The sequence below is a fragment of the Hyaena hyaena genome, unplaced genomic scaffold (assembly GCF_003009895.1).
Source record: "Hyaena hyaena isolate Hyena2069 unplaced genomic scaffold, ASM300989v1 scaffold_112, whole genome shotgun sequence".
NCBI classification, from domain to species: domain Eukaryota; kingdom Metazoa; phylum Chordata; class Mammalia; order Carnivora; family Hyaenidae; genus Hyaena; species Hyaena hyaena.
In genome coordinates this window covers 3,373,557-3,389,933 of record NW_024080744.1, presented here as the reverse complement: position 1 = coordinate 3,389,933, position 16,377 = coordinate 3,373,557, and the positions used below count along the sequence as shown (strand labels likewise).

Below are 16,377 nucleotides of genomic sequence, written 5' to 3'. Positions count from 1 at the left end.
TTCCTAATTTTAATGCAGATCTATCAATCCTTCCCACTATAATTATCTTAAATATAGTGACATACTTAAGCAGTATTTTCCAGCCCCAGACAGGTTAAGATATTCTCTATATTATCTAGTAAAATTTTTATAGTTTAACTTTTCATATTTAGAATTTCTCTAATTCCCTAATTCTAATTCATTTTGGATAGAGTGTAAAGAGATTAGATTTTTCTCTTTAAAGACAAAAAAAAAAATACCTAATTTTGGAGGGAGGGGCAAGATGACGCAGAAGTAAGGAGCTCCGTACTTGCACTCGCGCCCATACATCACACGGAAAAGATCTGAAGCCATTGGACCTTACAAAACCTGAGAGGCAGAAAAAGGACGCAGAATCCACTGAGAGAGCCTTCTAACGTGAGTGCGAACCGGGGAAGATAAAATCGGGCCGGGATCGGAGACTCCAGGGTGGGAGGCGATCCCCCTCTACCCTCTATAGGTAGTGAGAGGAGAAAAGGAGAGTCTGAAACAGAAAAACCTCCGCTGGGGGGGGGGGGACCTCCACTCGGTGCATAGAAAGACCGTACTTGCCAAATACCTGCACGCCAGGTTCCCTCGCGCCAACTGGTCCCGAGGGGGTTGAGCACAAAAACTGCTTCTTTGTGCGGGCTCCTGGTGGCTGGACTTCAGAGCAGCGGCGCGCCTGCCGCCATTGTGGCTCCCGGGCGGCTGGGGACCCTGAAAGAGCCACACGGACACCGGGCGTCCGCGCTCCTGGCGGGCTGGAACTCGAGAGGGAAGGCAAAGAACTAAAAATTGGGAAATTTGCCTGTGAGTTCGTGTTTCGGGTGAGGAGCATAGAGGGACCTAGTTTTCCTCACTCCAGCGGGCTCGGCGCACCCGGCAGGCAAGCCCCTGCCCATGCTCCCAGCCCGACTCAGAGAAGGAAGCAGCGATTCTGACTCCGCCCCCAGAGCTCAGCAAGGGGCCTGGAATTGCCCGAGGGGGTTGCCTGGGAAGCTGTGTCTAAGGCAATTTTAGTGGGGCGCGCGGACGGGGATTTGGAGATTGGAACTGGCCTGGGTTGAATAGTGCAACCAACTTTGGCTGCGCCCCCGGTAGGGGGAGTTTACGCACCCAAAAAAACGAGGTGCAGCGCTTGCTTCAAGAAGGGAAGGAGCGCCTTCACTTTCCCCCCACAACCGCCAAGGCAGAGCTCCTGCCTGAGGCATTGGATCACGCCACGCCCATCCCCGCCCGAGAGCTGCCCTCCTCCCCCCCCCTTTTTTTTTCCTTTTTCTTCTTCTTTCTCTTTTCTCTCTTTTTTCCCTAGAACACTGACCTGATTAACTCTGGTCGCCGGCTTGCTTAAACAATCACAATGAGTCCATTCTGTAAATGTAAATTGTACACCTACCGACATTTTCATCTCTTTCTCTCAGGAGTACTTAGACTATATAGTTTCTCTGGATAATTCTAGCATCCTTCTCTCACCTATCCAACCATATTCTACCCTTTACCTCTTTGAAAAAAGCTTCTTATCCCTTCTGCCTGTTCATTCTATTTCCAATTTTGCCTCATCCCCGCCCTGTCTTCTCTATGCTCTTCAACCAGCACTGCATACACACGGCTATTTAACTGTAGCTGGGAAATCCAGTTATAGGCTTTATATATATATATATATATATTTTTTTTTAATTTGTTTCTAGGAGAGAGAGAGAGAGCGTGAGCAGGGGAGGGTCAAAGAGAGAGGGAGTCACAGACTGAAACAGGCTCTGAGCTGGCAGTCAGCACAGAGCCCGATGCGGGGCCCGAACCCACGAACGGCGAGATCATGACCTAAGTGAAAGCCGGATGCTCAACCGACTAAGCCACCAAGGCGCCCCTCCAGTTATATGCTTTAAACCGTTCTTTGTCCATCGGTTTTCTTTTTTCCTTTTCTTTTCCCTTTTTTGGCCCTTTTATGTATTTTATACTCCCTATTATTCGCCCTCCCTCCTCCGTCTTTTCTCTTTTTTGTTTTCCCTCTCGCTTTGCATGATAGCTGAATTAGCCTGTGCGTTTGTGTGCTCCTGCTCCCTGTGTGTTTGTCTGTCTGTTTTCTTTTCCAGGGCTACCTCAAGGAACAAGCTAGGGTACACAAGGTGGAGAGTCCCAAATATCACTACGAATAGGAAAATAAAATAACCAAGGTCCCAACAAGAGAGACCAGGGGATACCATTCAAAAAACACTCTCTGAAAGGGTAGGCCCTGGAAAGTCAAAGAGCCTTCTTGGATATAGCAGTGCTCATAGAAACAGAGAGAATAATAGGTCTTTAAAACCAACAAGAGCCGGAAAGCTAACTAAAATGACGAAACGAAAGACCTCTCCTCCAAAGAAACTCCAAGAAGAAATGACAGCTAATGAACTGCTCAAAACAGATATCAGCAGCATCACTGAACAAGATTTTAGAATAATAATGGTAAAATTAATAGCTGGGCTTGAAAAAAACATAGGGGACATCAAAGAAACTATGGCTACAGACAGAATGGAAAATAAAAATAGGCATGAAGAATTAAAAAATGCGATAAATGAGATCCATAATAAATTAGAGGCCTCCAATGCACGGATTGAAGAGGCAGAAAGGAGAATAAGTGATTTAGAAGACACCATTATAGAAAAACAAGAAGCTGACAAAAAAAGAGACAAACTGATCCAGGAACAGGAAAGAAGAATTCGAGAGCTCAGCGATACGGTCAAACGCAACAATATCCGTATCATAGGAATCCCAGAAGAGGAAGAGAGAGGGAAAGGTGCTGAAGGAGTCCTGGAACAAATTATAGCAGAGAACTTCCCCGACCTGGGGAAGGAAGTAAATGTGGAAGTACAAGAGGCTCAGAGGACTCCCCTCAGACGTAACCTGAATCGATCTTCTGCACGACATATCATAGTGAAAATGGCCAAATACAAGGACAAAGAGAGAATTTTGAAAGCAGCTAGGGAGAAAAGGGCCCTAACATACAAAGGGAAACCTATCAGAGTGGTGACAGACCTATCTACTGAAACTTGGCAGGCTAGAAAGGAATGGCAGGAAATCTTCAATGTGATGAACAGTAAAAATATGCAGCCAAGAATCCTCTATCCAGCAAGCCTGTCATTCAAAATAGAAGGAGAGATAAAAACCTTTCCAAATAAACAGAAATTGAAAGAATTTGTCACCACGAAGCCAGCCCTACAAGAAATCCTGAGGGGGATGCTCTGAAGGAAAGGTTGCAAGGAACAAAGATACCAGAGACACCACCACAAACATGAACCCTACAAAAGATACAAAGACTCTAAACCCACATATTTCAATAATAACACTGAATGTAAATGGGCTGAATGCTCCAATCAAAAGACATAGGGTAGCAGAATGGATTAAAAAACAAAATCCATCAATATGCTGTCTACAAGAAACTCATTTTAGACGGGAAGATACCTTCAGATTAAAAGTAAGGGGATGGAGAAATATATATCATGCTACAGGAAATCAAAAGAAAGCCGGAGTAGCGATACTTATATCAGACAAACTGGACTTTAAATTAAAGACAATCACAAGAGATGAAGAAGGGCACTACATAATAATTACAGGGTCCATCCATCAGGAAGAACTAACAATCATAAATGTCTACGCACCGAATATGGGAGCACCTAAATATCTAAAACAATTAATCACAAACAGAAACAAGCTTATAGATAAGAATGTGCTAATAGCAGGGGACTTTAATACTCCGCTTACAGCAATGGATAGGTCAACCAGACAGAAAATCACTAAAGAAATAATGGACTTGAAAGACACATTGGACCAGATGGATCTGACGGATATATTTAGAACTTTACATCCTGAGGCCAGGGAATTTACTTTCTTCTCAAGTGCGCATGGCACATTCTCCAAGATAGATCACATACTGGGACATAAAGCAGCCCTCAATAAATATAAAAGAATAGAGATCATACCATGCACACTGTCAGATCACAATGCTTTGAAACTTGAAATCAATTACAGGAAGAAGTCTGGAAAACCGCCAAAAACATGGAGGTTAAAGAACACCCTTCTAAAGAATGAATGGGCCAATCAGGCAATTAGAGAGGAAATTAAAAAATATATGGAAACAAATGAAAATGAAAACACAACAATTCAAAATCTATGGGATGCGGCCAAGGCAGTCCTAAGAGGAAAGTACATTGCTCTCCAGGCCTATTTCAAGAGATTAGAAAAAGCACAAGTCCAAAATCTAACAGCTCACCTAAAGGAGCTAGAGGCAGAGCAACAAGAACGCCCTAAACCCAGTAGAAGAAGAGAAATAGTAAAAATTAGAGCAGAAATAAACAACATAGAGACCAAAGAAACAATTGAACAGATCAATGAAACCAAGAGTTGGTTTTTTGAAAAAGTAAACAAAATTGACAAACCTCTAGCCAGGCTTATCAAAAAGAAAAGAGAGAGCACCCAAATAGACAAAATTATGAATGAAAATGGACTTATTACAACCAACCCCTCAGAAATACAAGCAATTATCAGGGAATACTATGAAAAATTATATGCCAACAAATTGGACAACTTAGAAGAAATGGACAAATTCCTAAACACACACTCACTACCAAAATTCACACGGGAAGAAATAGAAAACCTGAACAGACCCATAACGAGTGAAGAAATCGAATCAGTGATCAAAAATCTCCCAACAAATAAGAGCCCTGGACCTGATGGTTTCCCTGGGGAATTCTACCAGACATTTAAAACAGAATTAATCCCAATTCTTCTCAAGCTATTCCAAAAAATAGAAGTCGAAGGAAAACTCCCGGACTCATTTTATGAAGCCAGCATCACTCTGATTCCCAAGCCAGACAGAGATCCAACAAAAAAAGAGAACTATAGGCCAATATCCTTGATGAATACGGATGCAAAAATTCTCAACAAGATCCTTGCAAATCGAATCCAGCAGCATATCAAAAGAATCATCCACCAAGATCAAGTGGGATTCATTCCTGGGTTACAGGGCTGGTTCAACATTCGCAAATCAATCAATGTGATCCATCATATCAATAAAAGAAAAGATAAAAACCATATGATCCTGTCAATAGATGCAGAAAAAGCATTTGACAAAATACAGCATCCCTTCTTAATAAAGACTCTCGAGAAAGTTGGGATAGAAGGAACCTACTTAAACATCATCAAAGCCATCTATGAGAAGCCTTCAGCTAACATCATCCTCAACGGGGAAAAACTGAGAGCTTTCCCCCTGAGATCAGGAACACGACAGGGATGTCCACTCTCACCACTGTTGTTTAACATAGTGCTGGAAGTCCTAGCATCAGCCATCAGACAACAAAAGGAAATCAAAGGCATCAGAATTGGCAAAGAGGAAGTCAAACTTTCACTCTTCGCAGATGACATGATACTCTACATAGAAAACCCGACAGACTCCACCAGAAGCCTACTAGAACTGATCCAAGAATTCAGCCAAGTTGCAGGGTACAAAATCAACGTACAGAAATCGGTTGCATTTTTATACACCAATAATGAAGCAACAGAAAGAGAAATCAAGAAACTGATCCCATTCACAATTGCACAAAAAACCATAAAATACCTCGGAATAAACCTAACCAAGGATACAAGAGATCTGTATGATGAAAACTATAGAAAACTTATGAAGGAAATTGAAGAAGACACAAAGAAATGGAAAAACATTCCATGCTCATGGATAGGAAGAATAAATATAGTTAAGATGTCATTACTACCTAAAGCACTCTACACATTCAATGCAATTCCAATCAAAATTGCACCAGCATACTTCTCAAAACTAGAACAAACTATCCAAAAATTTGTATGGAACCACAAAAGACCCCGAATAGCCAAAGTAATACTGAAAAATAAAACCAAAACGGGAGGTATCACCATCCCAGACTTCAGCCTCTACTACAAAGCTGTCATCCTCAAGACAGTATGGTATTGGCACAAAAACAGACACATAGACCAATGGAACAGAATTGAGAACTCAGAAGTGGACCCAAAAGTATACAGCCAACTGATCTTTGACAAAGCAGGAAAGAATATCCAATGGAAAAAAGACAGCCTTTTTAACAGATGGTGTTGGGAGAACTGGACAGCAACATGCAGAAGAATGAAACTAGATCATTTTCTCACACCATGCACAAAAATCAACTCAAAATGGATAAAGGACCTGAACGTGAGACAGGAAACTATCAACACCCTAGAGGAGAAAGCAGGAAACAACCTCCTTGACCTCCACCGCAGCAACTTCTTACTTGACACATCCCCAAAAGCAAGGGAATCAAGAGCAAAAATAAACTGTTGGGACCTCATCAAGATTAAAAGCTTCTGCACAGCCAAGGAAACAACCCAGAAAATTAATAGGCAACCAACGGAATGGGAAAAGATAGTTGCAAATGACATATCAGATAAAGGGTTAATATCCAGAATCTATAAGGAACTCACCAAACTCCACGCCCGAAAAACAAACAACCCAGTGAAGAAATGGGCAGAAGACATGAACAGACACTTCTCCAAAGAGGACATCCAGATGGCCAACAGACACATGAAACGATGCTCAGCATCCCTCCTCATCAGGGAAATACAAATCAAAACCACACTGAGATACCACCTCACGCCAGTCAGAGTGGCTAAAATGAGCAAATCAGAGAACTCTAGATGCTGGCGAGGATGTGGAGAAACGGGCACCCTCCTGCACTGTTGGTGGGAATGTAAACTGGTACAGCCCCTCTGGAAAACAGTGTGGAGGTTCCTCAGGAAACTAACAATAGAACTCCCTTATGACCCAGCAATAGCACTGCTAGGAATTTACCCAAGGGATACAGAAATGCTGAGGCATAGGAGCACATGTACCCCAATGTTCATAGCAGCACTCTCCACAATAGCTAAAACATGGAAAGAGCCTAAGTGTCCATCAACAGACGAATGGATCAAGAAGATGTGGTTTATCTATACCATGGAATACTACATGGCAATGAGAAACAATGAAATCTGGCCATGTGTAGCAACATGGATGGACCTTGAGGGTGTTATGCTGAGCGAAATAAGTCAGGCAGAGAAGGACAAATACGATATGTTTGCACGTATAGGAGGATTAGGAGGAACTTGACGGAGTGACAAGGGGGAGAAGAAGGGGGGCAATGGTGGGGGAAAGGGAGAGAAACAAACCATGAGAGACTCTTGAATGATGACAAAAACTGAGGACTGATGGATGTGGGGGGGAGAGGGGATGGGCATGGAGGAGGGCACTTGTGGGGATGAGCACTGAGTGTTATGTGGAAACTAATTTGACAATAAACTATTAGAACAAAAAATACCTATTTTTCTCAGCGCCATTTATTGAATAGACTGTTTTCACGGTTTTAAAGTGTCACTTTTGTCTGTTTACTGGTTTTCAATTATGATCTATTAATTTCTATTCAGTGCACCAAAACTTCCAATACCTCACTGTCTCGACTACTATTTTTTTTGAAAAACGTTTATTTATTTTGAAGGGGGGAGGTACAGATAGAGAGAGAGAGACAGAGACAGACAGACAGATAGAAGGAAACTGCTTGGGATTTTCTCCATGAGCACAGCGCCCAACGTGGGGCTTGATCTAACAAACTGTGAAATCTGAGCAGAAACCAAGAGTTGGACGCTTAACCAAATGAACCATCAAGGTGCCCCTGATTACTAGTTTTATAATAAACCTTGTTTCTGATAGAGTAAGTTCTCTCACTCCTTCAAATGACTGGTTATTCTTAACCACATAAGTTCTGGACACAATTTGTCATGTTACATACACACCACAAACATAAACTTGTATTTTGCTTGGCTTAGATTTCTATCAATTTCACACATCTGGTGATTACTATATTTTTCTTTTAACCTCAGTTATACACTAAAATTATTTTTAAATTATATTTCAGCCTGGCTGGCTTGGTTAGTTAACTGACTTCCCATTTTGGCTCCATAATGGTACTGAGTTAAGATATAAACTTGAATCAAACTGTTTTAGTCTAAGACCAAAGTAACAGACGAGAATATATTCAGATTTCAAATTACTGTAATTCACCATTGTCCTGTAATCATGCTGTGTCACACGACTGATCCTTCTTCCTTCAGTCAAGAAAAGTATGTTCCATTTACCATGATAATTATGTCAATTTAGATCTACTATGTTTATTAATCAGTCCAATGGTTATATATCTGGTTAGATTGTTATTTTCTTAACTGTACTTCTAGACTCAATTGTTAGTAATTTATTTAGAGTGAGTACTTCTATATTCATAATTGAAATTAATCTGTACTTTTCTTTCTTACGTTATTCTTTTAAAATGTTGATAAAAGCTTATGTTAACTTCACGAAATGAACTGGATACCTGCCAATCTTTTTTAATTCTGCAAAGTATGACTATTACTATACATTAAGTAGTCTTTAAATGCTGGAACTCAGCTTTAAAATCATTTGGAATTTGCATCTTTAACAGTGCATATTTAATTTTCTAACTTGTGCTATTTATTGGGCCATTTGAGTCAATTTTGGCTATACTTTGCCTAGGTCCTCCAGATTTTCAAATTTGCTATGGAGTTAACATCTTCTTACATTTCTTTCATAAATGTGATTCTTTATTGTTATGGTTCTATACTTAATACCTCATGTGTGAATTAAATGGTGTAGCCTACAAATGCCAAGAATAGGTTAACATTACAAAATGTATTGTGGTAATGCAACAGATTACAGATCAATAAATAAAACACTTTCTCAATAGAGAAGGAAAGCTTAATTATATTTAATATCCATACATGATAAAGCATCTGAACAGATAAAGGATACAGTCAGTTTTAAACATTTTTTAAATGTTTGTTTATTTTTGAGAGAGGAGAGCACATGAGCAGGGACAGAAAGAGAAGGGGACAGAGGATGTGAAGGGGCCTCTGTGCTGATAGCCTGATGTGGGGCTCGAACTCATGAATCATAAGATAATGACCTGAGCTGAAAATGGATGCTTAAACTGATTGAGCGACCCAGGCACTTCCATACAAACAGTCTTTAATTGATAGTGGGGATATAACAAAAATACTAGTTCTAGAGTAGGCATCATGAGAAAAGCTAGAGGCATTCCCTTTAAAGTTAAAACGAGCTACCTGCTAATATTTTGCCAGTGTTCATCCAATTTGTTTCCAACTTCATGTCTTATGTCATGTCATTTTCTCTCCCTGGAAAAACCATATTTTTGGAGGGAATCACAGCTCCATTTCTAATAAAATGATAAAAGCTCTGTAATTTCTGTCAGAAAAATGCATACATGAACATAAACACAAAATTTTATATAAACTATCATAGGATTCACTACCCCCATTCTGCAAAACAGATTCTAGATTAAAAGCTGCCATCCTACATAAAGCTCAGTATATGTAATGCTCAAAACCATTAATGGAGAAAGGAATAAGCAAATAAATACACAAGCAAATAAGAGAGCAGAGGTAGATGCAAGCATTCATACCGACCCCTAAAAATCTGTGTAAAGGAATTGTTTAAAACATGAAACAAAATATACTTGAATTTTAAGTATTTATTTACAAAGTTCTTACTAATACACTGCTTTTAAAATAATCAATGGTCACTTTACTACTTAAAAATGGCAAATATGTGACACAAAAAAATATTTAGTCAGTTAAACTATTAAAGAGGATGACTGAAATTGTTAAAAGAGAAAAGTTTGCAGTACTCCTTACAGATAGGAACTAAAAATGCATTTATTCATAGATAATTGATTATTTTGTTATCACTGACTATAAAAAAAAAAAGACTATTGTGAAAATTAACATCAGGGTTTGAAAAATATTTTATAATAGCAAATAAATGTATTTTGATTTTACATTAATTATAGGACCAAAGTAAAAGGTAGACCATACACATAGCTATGTATTTTACAGCAGATTAGTAAAACTGATGCCAACTTTAGAATTATTTCATAAAATGTATAGTCTATACCACAATTCTCCCCATGGTCTTATCCTTCAAAATAAAATTCCACACACTATCAAACTAAATAAAGATTTGCTAGTGGCTAAAATCACCCAAAATATATGGTCTCCGAAAAAGTTATGAGTATACACTAATATCGTGTCTGGAAAAATAAACATTATTTTTTAGTCTTTCTGTCCTTATCTCAATTTGCAAAAGTATTTTGGAACAATCTCCTTTAATTATTATTCTTGTTAACAAGGGCAAATCTTTAAAAATCCCCACTCTAGATCTTGAAAATACTTAAGAATAAAATATACTGCAACAGGAACAGTTACACAACGACTTCAAATAGGACACGTGAAACAAGTCCCCACTATTAATCAGGAATCTGTGGCTTTTTGTCTAGTAAGTACTGTGATATCACTTAATTTCTTCACAAACTGAGGTACACAAATAGGTATTTCCAAAAATTCATTCACTGACACTGTATATACAAAGAGATTCACAGCAGTATTTCGCATCCACCAATAAAATTTATTTACTGTTACCAAGTTGCAAAGCTACTAATATCATGAATAAGTTAAATTATTGGTCTTTGAATGAAGGACTCAAGGGAAAAGAAAAATTACATCAAAATCAATATAACTTTTTACATGAATTTACTCAAAAAATGTAAGAGGTTAACCTTACTCTTTTGAGAAGAAAACCACATGGCATAGTTAGTGTTACCTATATTCTTTCCAGCTTTCACCAAGTGCTAATGACAAGTACCATTTAAGTCAGTTTTTAAGTATGAAGTGTTTATAAGTTGCTCTAAATTAAGATTTTTTTAAGCTTCATATCAAATGAGTTGTAGATCGACTTAAAGTATGACTTCTCCTTTCAAAGAAGGAAGGCAGGCTGACAAGGGAGGGAGATGGGATACCCTGTAAAAACAAGACAAATATTTTATACTTAAAATTTTTCTTTTAAAAAAATATGAATTTAGCATTATGCATATTATTTTCAAATTAACACAACAATTAATATCTGAAAATTCTAAACTCTTCAAATAAATAAAAGAATCTAAATTACAGGAAAGGTGATAGGGAGAAAATTAAAACTATTTTAGTGTTCTGGAAAAAAAACACAAATGGACTACTTAACTACATATTAACTCAAACAGAGTAGATACTGGCTTACTGCTAGGAAAGTACTTCTGTGAGATAGTAATGATTACTTCACATTATTTTAAAAATTTATAAATTACTAAGTTTTTGAGATAAAAAAACAAACCCTAGTGGTTTCTTCTAAATCATAAAGCAGAATTCAGAGGAGTGTAATTACTTCATGAGAAACAAGTCTCTACGATTAAAGGTCATTAGATCCTAGAGAGTTTCTGTATCACGTGTGCAACCCATACACAGGGGTATGTGTGTACAAGTTTGCTCCATATACAAATTAAGCAAAATAGCAGCACTTCTTATAATAGAGATGAAGTTACTAAGCTATCTAAATTTATTGTTTCAGAGGTCAAAGTTAAATGTCCTCAGAATTTTCAATAATAAGAAAACATGCACAAGAACACCCAAAATCCCAGAGTGGCTGTAAATCAAAATGAGTTCTAGAGAAAGCTACTGCTTTATTTTAACATTCATGAATGGCTAACCATACTAAACTTAGAGCCCATAGGTACATGGCCGAAAGTTCTCATCAACAAGGTGGTAAAATATAGTCCTTAAAGAGCTGGGTCGGTAAAGTATTACCATTCAAGTGATAACAAAGATGATTTAAGTAGATAGTATAAAAGCTTACTTTATTTTCAGGTGAAACATTTATGATCTGCCATATTAAAAAAGCAAAATTTTATATAAGTGCCATAAATCTAAAATTAAAAATCAGATTTGAAATAAAATCCATTTTAGATCACAATTATTACTATTCTTTAAAAATTATCATTTTCATAAAGAGGAAAATTTCTACTGGAATTGATTTTTTTTTGGACTTAAGAGTAAATTACCTAGCAAATAATATCTTTATGTGTCAATACATAAAGAAACTCTACGAAGCCTAACTGTTGTGAATTCAAAGAAGGTATAAAGTTGTGAATTCAAAAGTCCCCACCCACCTAATAAAGATTCAGTGAAGAAAGAATACTTTCTTTTTTCACAAATACACATTTCAAATAGCTAATAGGCTCACATTAAACTTCATGAGGCTTGCTTGTTTCCATTACTGGCTGGCATATCTCCTAATTCTTCACAAATGTCAAAGATGACGTGGATAGAATTTTTTTGGAAATTTGAAAAATCAATAGTTCCTTCTAGTATCTCTGAAAAGCTAGCTCGGGAGGCAGAATGACGTATAGATCGAAACCAGGAGTTTTGAGAGCGCCCAGTGGTAGAGTTTGAGCGCTGTGCATAAACATACTTAGTAAATCCAACTGTATTGCTTGTGGAAACAAAATGGGTAATCTGTTAGAACAGAAATAAGCAATTGAGAAGAGGACATGAATGTCTTAAAGATAGTTTAGGTACTTCTTATACTGTCTACATAAAAGTAATAAAACTATACATAATTTTCTAAAAATTTTCCATAAAGTCCAATTACTTTCATTTGAAAAGCAATGTTTATAACAGTTACTATAAATGCAGAAAGTAAACAAGGGACAGTACTTTGGCCTAACTGTATTTTGTCCATTTTAATTCATTTTCATTTATCAAATTTCTTTGCACATATTTATATTATCAGGCACAACTTCTCTCCCATTGGAAGGTTAACCTTCATCCAAAATATTTATAAACATACTCATAGATTCAACTGTAGGTCTTTGATGTATTAACTAAGACTTAACTGGCTTTAAAAAAAAAGTTATTGAATATTATGTACCTTATCTATAAATTTTATATAATAAGAGGTAGCCACTCATAATAAGAGGTAGCTACTCACAAAACACTAGACCATTCATGATGTGCCAGGTACTGTTCAAAGCACTTCTCATATATTAACTTATGTAATCCTTACAACTACTACTTTAAATTCATCTTACTAATAGTAAACTGAAACAGAGAGATCTTTAATAACTTGCCAAAAGTCCTACAGCTCGGAAATATCTGAGGCATGATTTGAACATGTAAGTTCCAGAGTTCATGCTCTTAACCACTATTCAAACTGCGTCTCCTATATAATCACATCATACATATACATGTGTGTATGTGTGTGCATTTAATCCTTATAATAACACTATATGGCTATGTACTATTAACCTCTTTTTTTCTCAGGGGATAAGAGAATAAGAAAAATGGATGAAAGACACACAACTAAGAAGTGACAGTCACTTGGGACGTCTGGATGGCTCAGTCAGTTAAGCACCAATTTCAGCTCAGATCATTATCTCACAGGTTCATGAGTTTGAGCCCTGCATTGGGCTCTGTGCTGACAGCTCAGAGCCTGGAGCCTGCTTCAGATTCTGTGTCTCCCTCTCTCTATTCCCCTCCCATGCTTGCGCTCACATGCTTGCTCTCTCCCTCTTTCTCTCTCTCAAAAAATAAAATAAACATAAAAAAAATTTTTTTAAAGTGTCACTTGCTTTAACCTTAGCTTAGATCAATAACAATTTTACAAAGAACAGATATATGACTCACACACTTAGAATGTTAGCAATGTCCCCAATATTAATTAAATATCAAATACATCTAACACCACTAGGAATCTGAATTATTCAGGAAACATTTAAAAATACACACATGAATTTAGAATCATCCTTCAGCTTCAGAGGTTATATTCTACTTATCACAGAAATAGGTTTTTAAAAAAAAACCCTCAATCCCTGCAATATTATTGGAGCCAATCTACCTAAACAGAACCATCATTATTCACATGATTTATTAAAGTGATGGGAATCATTAAAACAGTTTTTTTTTCTTAGAGATTTTTTTAACGTATTTCAATCCCAATAAAATTTCCTATCAAACTACACTCTTATGTCTCTAGTTCATTAAGTGAACTTTTTCTCAGCTACCTTTACCCAATAAAGAGATTAGAAGTTTACAGGTGTAAAAAAAGGGGGGGGGGGAGGTATTAAGATTTCCATCTTCACAAAGTTAACAAATTCCATACCAACTCCATAAATGTGAGTAAGTCATTTAGCCCATTAGATCAAAGTCACTTACTGCTAATGATGATGTGCTAGACAGACGACTCATTACATGCTTGTCATTGCTGGAAGGACTTCTTCCCTCCACTGAGCTTTGGGATGTCATAAGGGCCCTTCGCAGAGCTCTTTTTGGAGTTTTGGAGAAAGAGAATGCTCTTGTAACCTACAGTTAAAACAAGTTGCAATTAATTAAGCCTAGATAAATCTAATACAACTGGTAAGAACATTAAACAAAGCCAAATACACATGAAGATTTTCTACTAATATTATTATGTCAGAATTAGAATCTCTTTGGACAAACAACAAGAAAATGTAGTAGTACACTGTAGACTATTCCATTTTGCATTCATAAAGGACCATAGTCAATGCGGGAAAGAAGGCAGGAGGAAAAACGGGGCCTGAGAGAGGAGAAGCCTGGGTTTTTATCTGATTTTGCTAAAATTTACTTGTGAAATCTCTAATCCAAAGCCACCTGAACCTCAATTTACTTATTAAAAAGTGAAGGAGCTCACTGAAACATTATTCAGCATGTTTACTATTTATCACATTAAATGCTTGGAGATCCCAGGATGGTTAAATAAAGGAGAAGGCCTCCCCTTAAAACCAAGGAAAACAACAGAAAATTGTAAATTTAGCAGATGATGGCAGCAAATTTTGTTTAAAATATTAAAATGCTAGCTCTACTTTTAAAAAGCCCCATTACCAACATTCTTACATAGTCCTCAACTCTGGTAAGAAGGGAAGTGATCTTGATCATTAGAAGAAGATGGAAATATACATAAGATCAGGAATAGATCCCAGGTCTCCTGACTCTGTCATGTGCCCTTTGCTGAAAAATATCTGAGGCAGTATTTAAGATGAGTGCACACATATCTGCATCTAAGCCACCATCAGTACATTTCTGCTGAAGCACAGGTCACAGAAATATCACAATGAATAGGAGCGGTAACAAGAGCTAAAGAATTTGCGGCAATAAAACTATTACCTCTATGGCCATTTCCTAAAACCAAGAAAACAGCTCTGCTATACAGACTATCTTTACACTGATGTTTGTGCCAATATAATTTTAATATACTCTGAAAAATACATTTTGGAGACATATTAAATAATAAGCTTCCTCTGACTCACCTTTTTTGAAGTCTTTTTTATTGCTCTAGATGCTCTGCTCAATGTACTGTCCATATCTTTAGTATTTACTTCAAAGGATTCTGGATCAGCACTGTAAATAAGATTCTCCTGTTGAAAATATAACACTTTTTATTATTTTAAAATAAGTAAAATAGAAAATAAAAATACACAGCTCTTTCTAAAATCAAACCTTTAAGCACTTCTATATACATGAAAGTATATATGAAGTTACTCAAGATTTTTTATATGTTTGACATAATTTCTACTCTGAAATGTACTAATTTAAGGACAGTAAAAAATCAGCATTCACGCAATGAAAACTTCACTCAGTACAAAATCCTAAAACCAACAATTAGAAACTTAGTGGACATAACACCTAAGTATAAAGCCTGCTATGAAACCAATATCACAAGCAATTTCCTTGAGATAATCTAAAATGAAAACATAGACTTTCTCCTTTTTCCTTTATTCCTCAGTACCTAGATGGATTCTAAACTAGAGGTTCTAAACCTGTGATCAAGAGCTTCTAGAAGTAGCAATGGATAGAAATCAGGAGGTATGCTTCTAGAAGTAGCAATGGATAGAAATCAGGAGGTATGCAACCTCTCTGAAATCATGTGCAAATCTGTGTACACATAAATGCAAAGGGCATTTTTCCGAGGAGTGGGCTCATAGCTCATTCTAAAAGTAGTCAAAGATTTCATATAGGATTTCATATAAGAACCACTGATCAAAATTAACCTTAAATGAGACAACTAATCTCCAAGTAACCCAAAATATCACTCAAAATATCACTTACATTTGGGCTTTTCAAAAAAAGCAGGTTAGACAAAATGATTTTGCATATTCCTATAACCAATTTGCACTTTAAATTTATAAATCTAGGCCATCGGCAAGTTCCCCCGCTAGTCTAGCACTATTAAGACTATCCGCCAGCACTGTCATTCTGTGGCTAGAGAGAATTTTATACAACCCTGTGAATATTGTTTTTTCTGGAACTGTTCTCATCTATAAAATGTAGAAAATATCTAGTATAATTAACCCACAGGAATCATAAAACAAGATAATGCATAGTAGTCCTTTGAAATAAAATGTTAACCCCCTTTACAAACAAAATAGCCTTAAATATTATATTCTACAATTA

The 16,377-nt window shown here is 37.0% G+C and overlaps 1 protein-coding gene across 1 annotated transcript in view; it reads right to left on the bottom strand.

The window, feature by feature from the left end:
- Window positions 1-10,837: 10,837 nt before the first annotated feature.
- Window positions 10,838-16,377, bottom strand: part of ECT2 (epithelial cell transforming 2) — a 61,755-nt gene continuing 56,215 nt past the window's right edge. Inside the window, 5 exon segments of the mRNA XM_039236521.1 lie at window positions 10,838-10,896; window positions 12,152-12,245; window positions 12,247-12,423; window positions 14,122-14,268; window positions 15,234-15,341. Of these exon segments, the coding sequence (XP_039092452.1) occupies window positions 12,201-12,245; window positions 12,247-12,423; window positions 14,122-14,268; window positions 15,234-15,341 (477 nt within the window). The 3' untranslated portion in view covers window positions 10,838-10,896; window positions 12,152-12,200.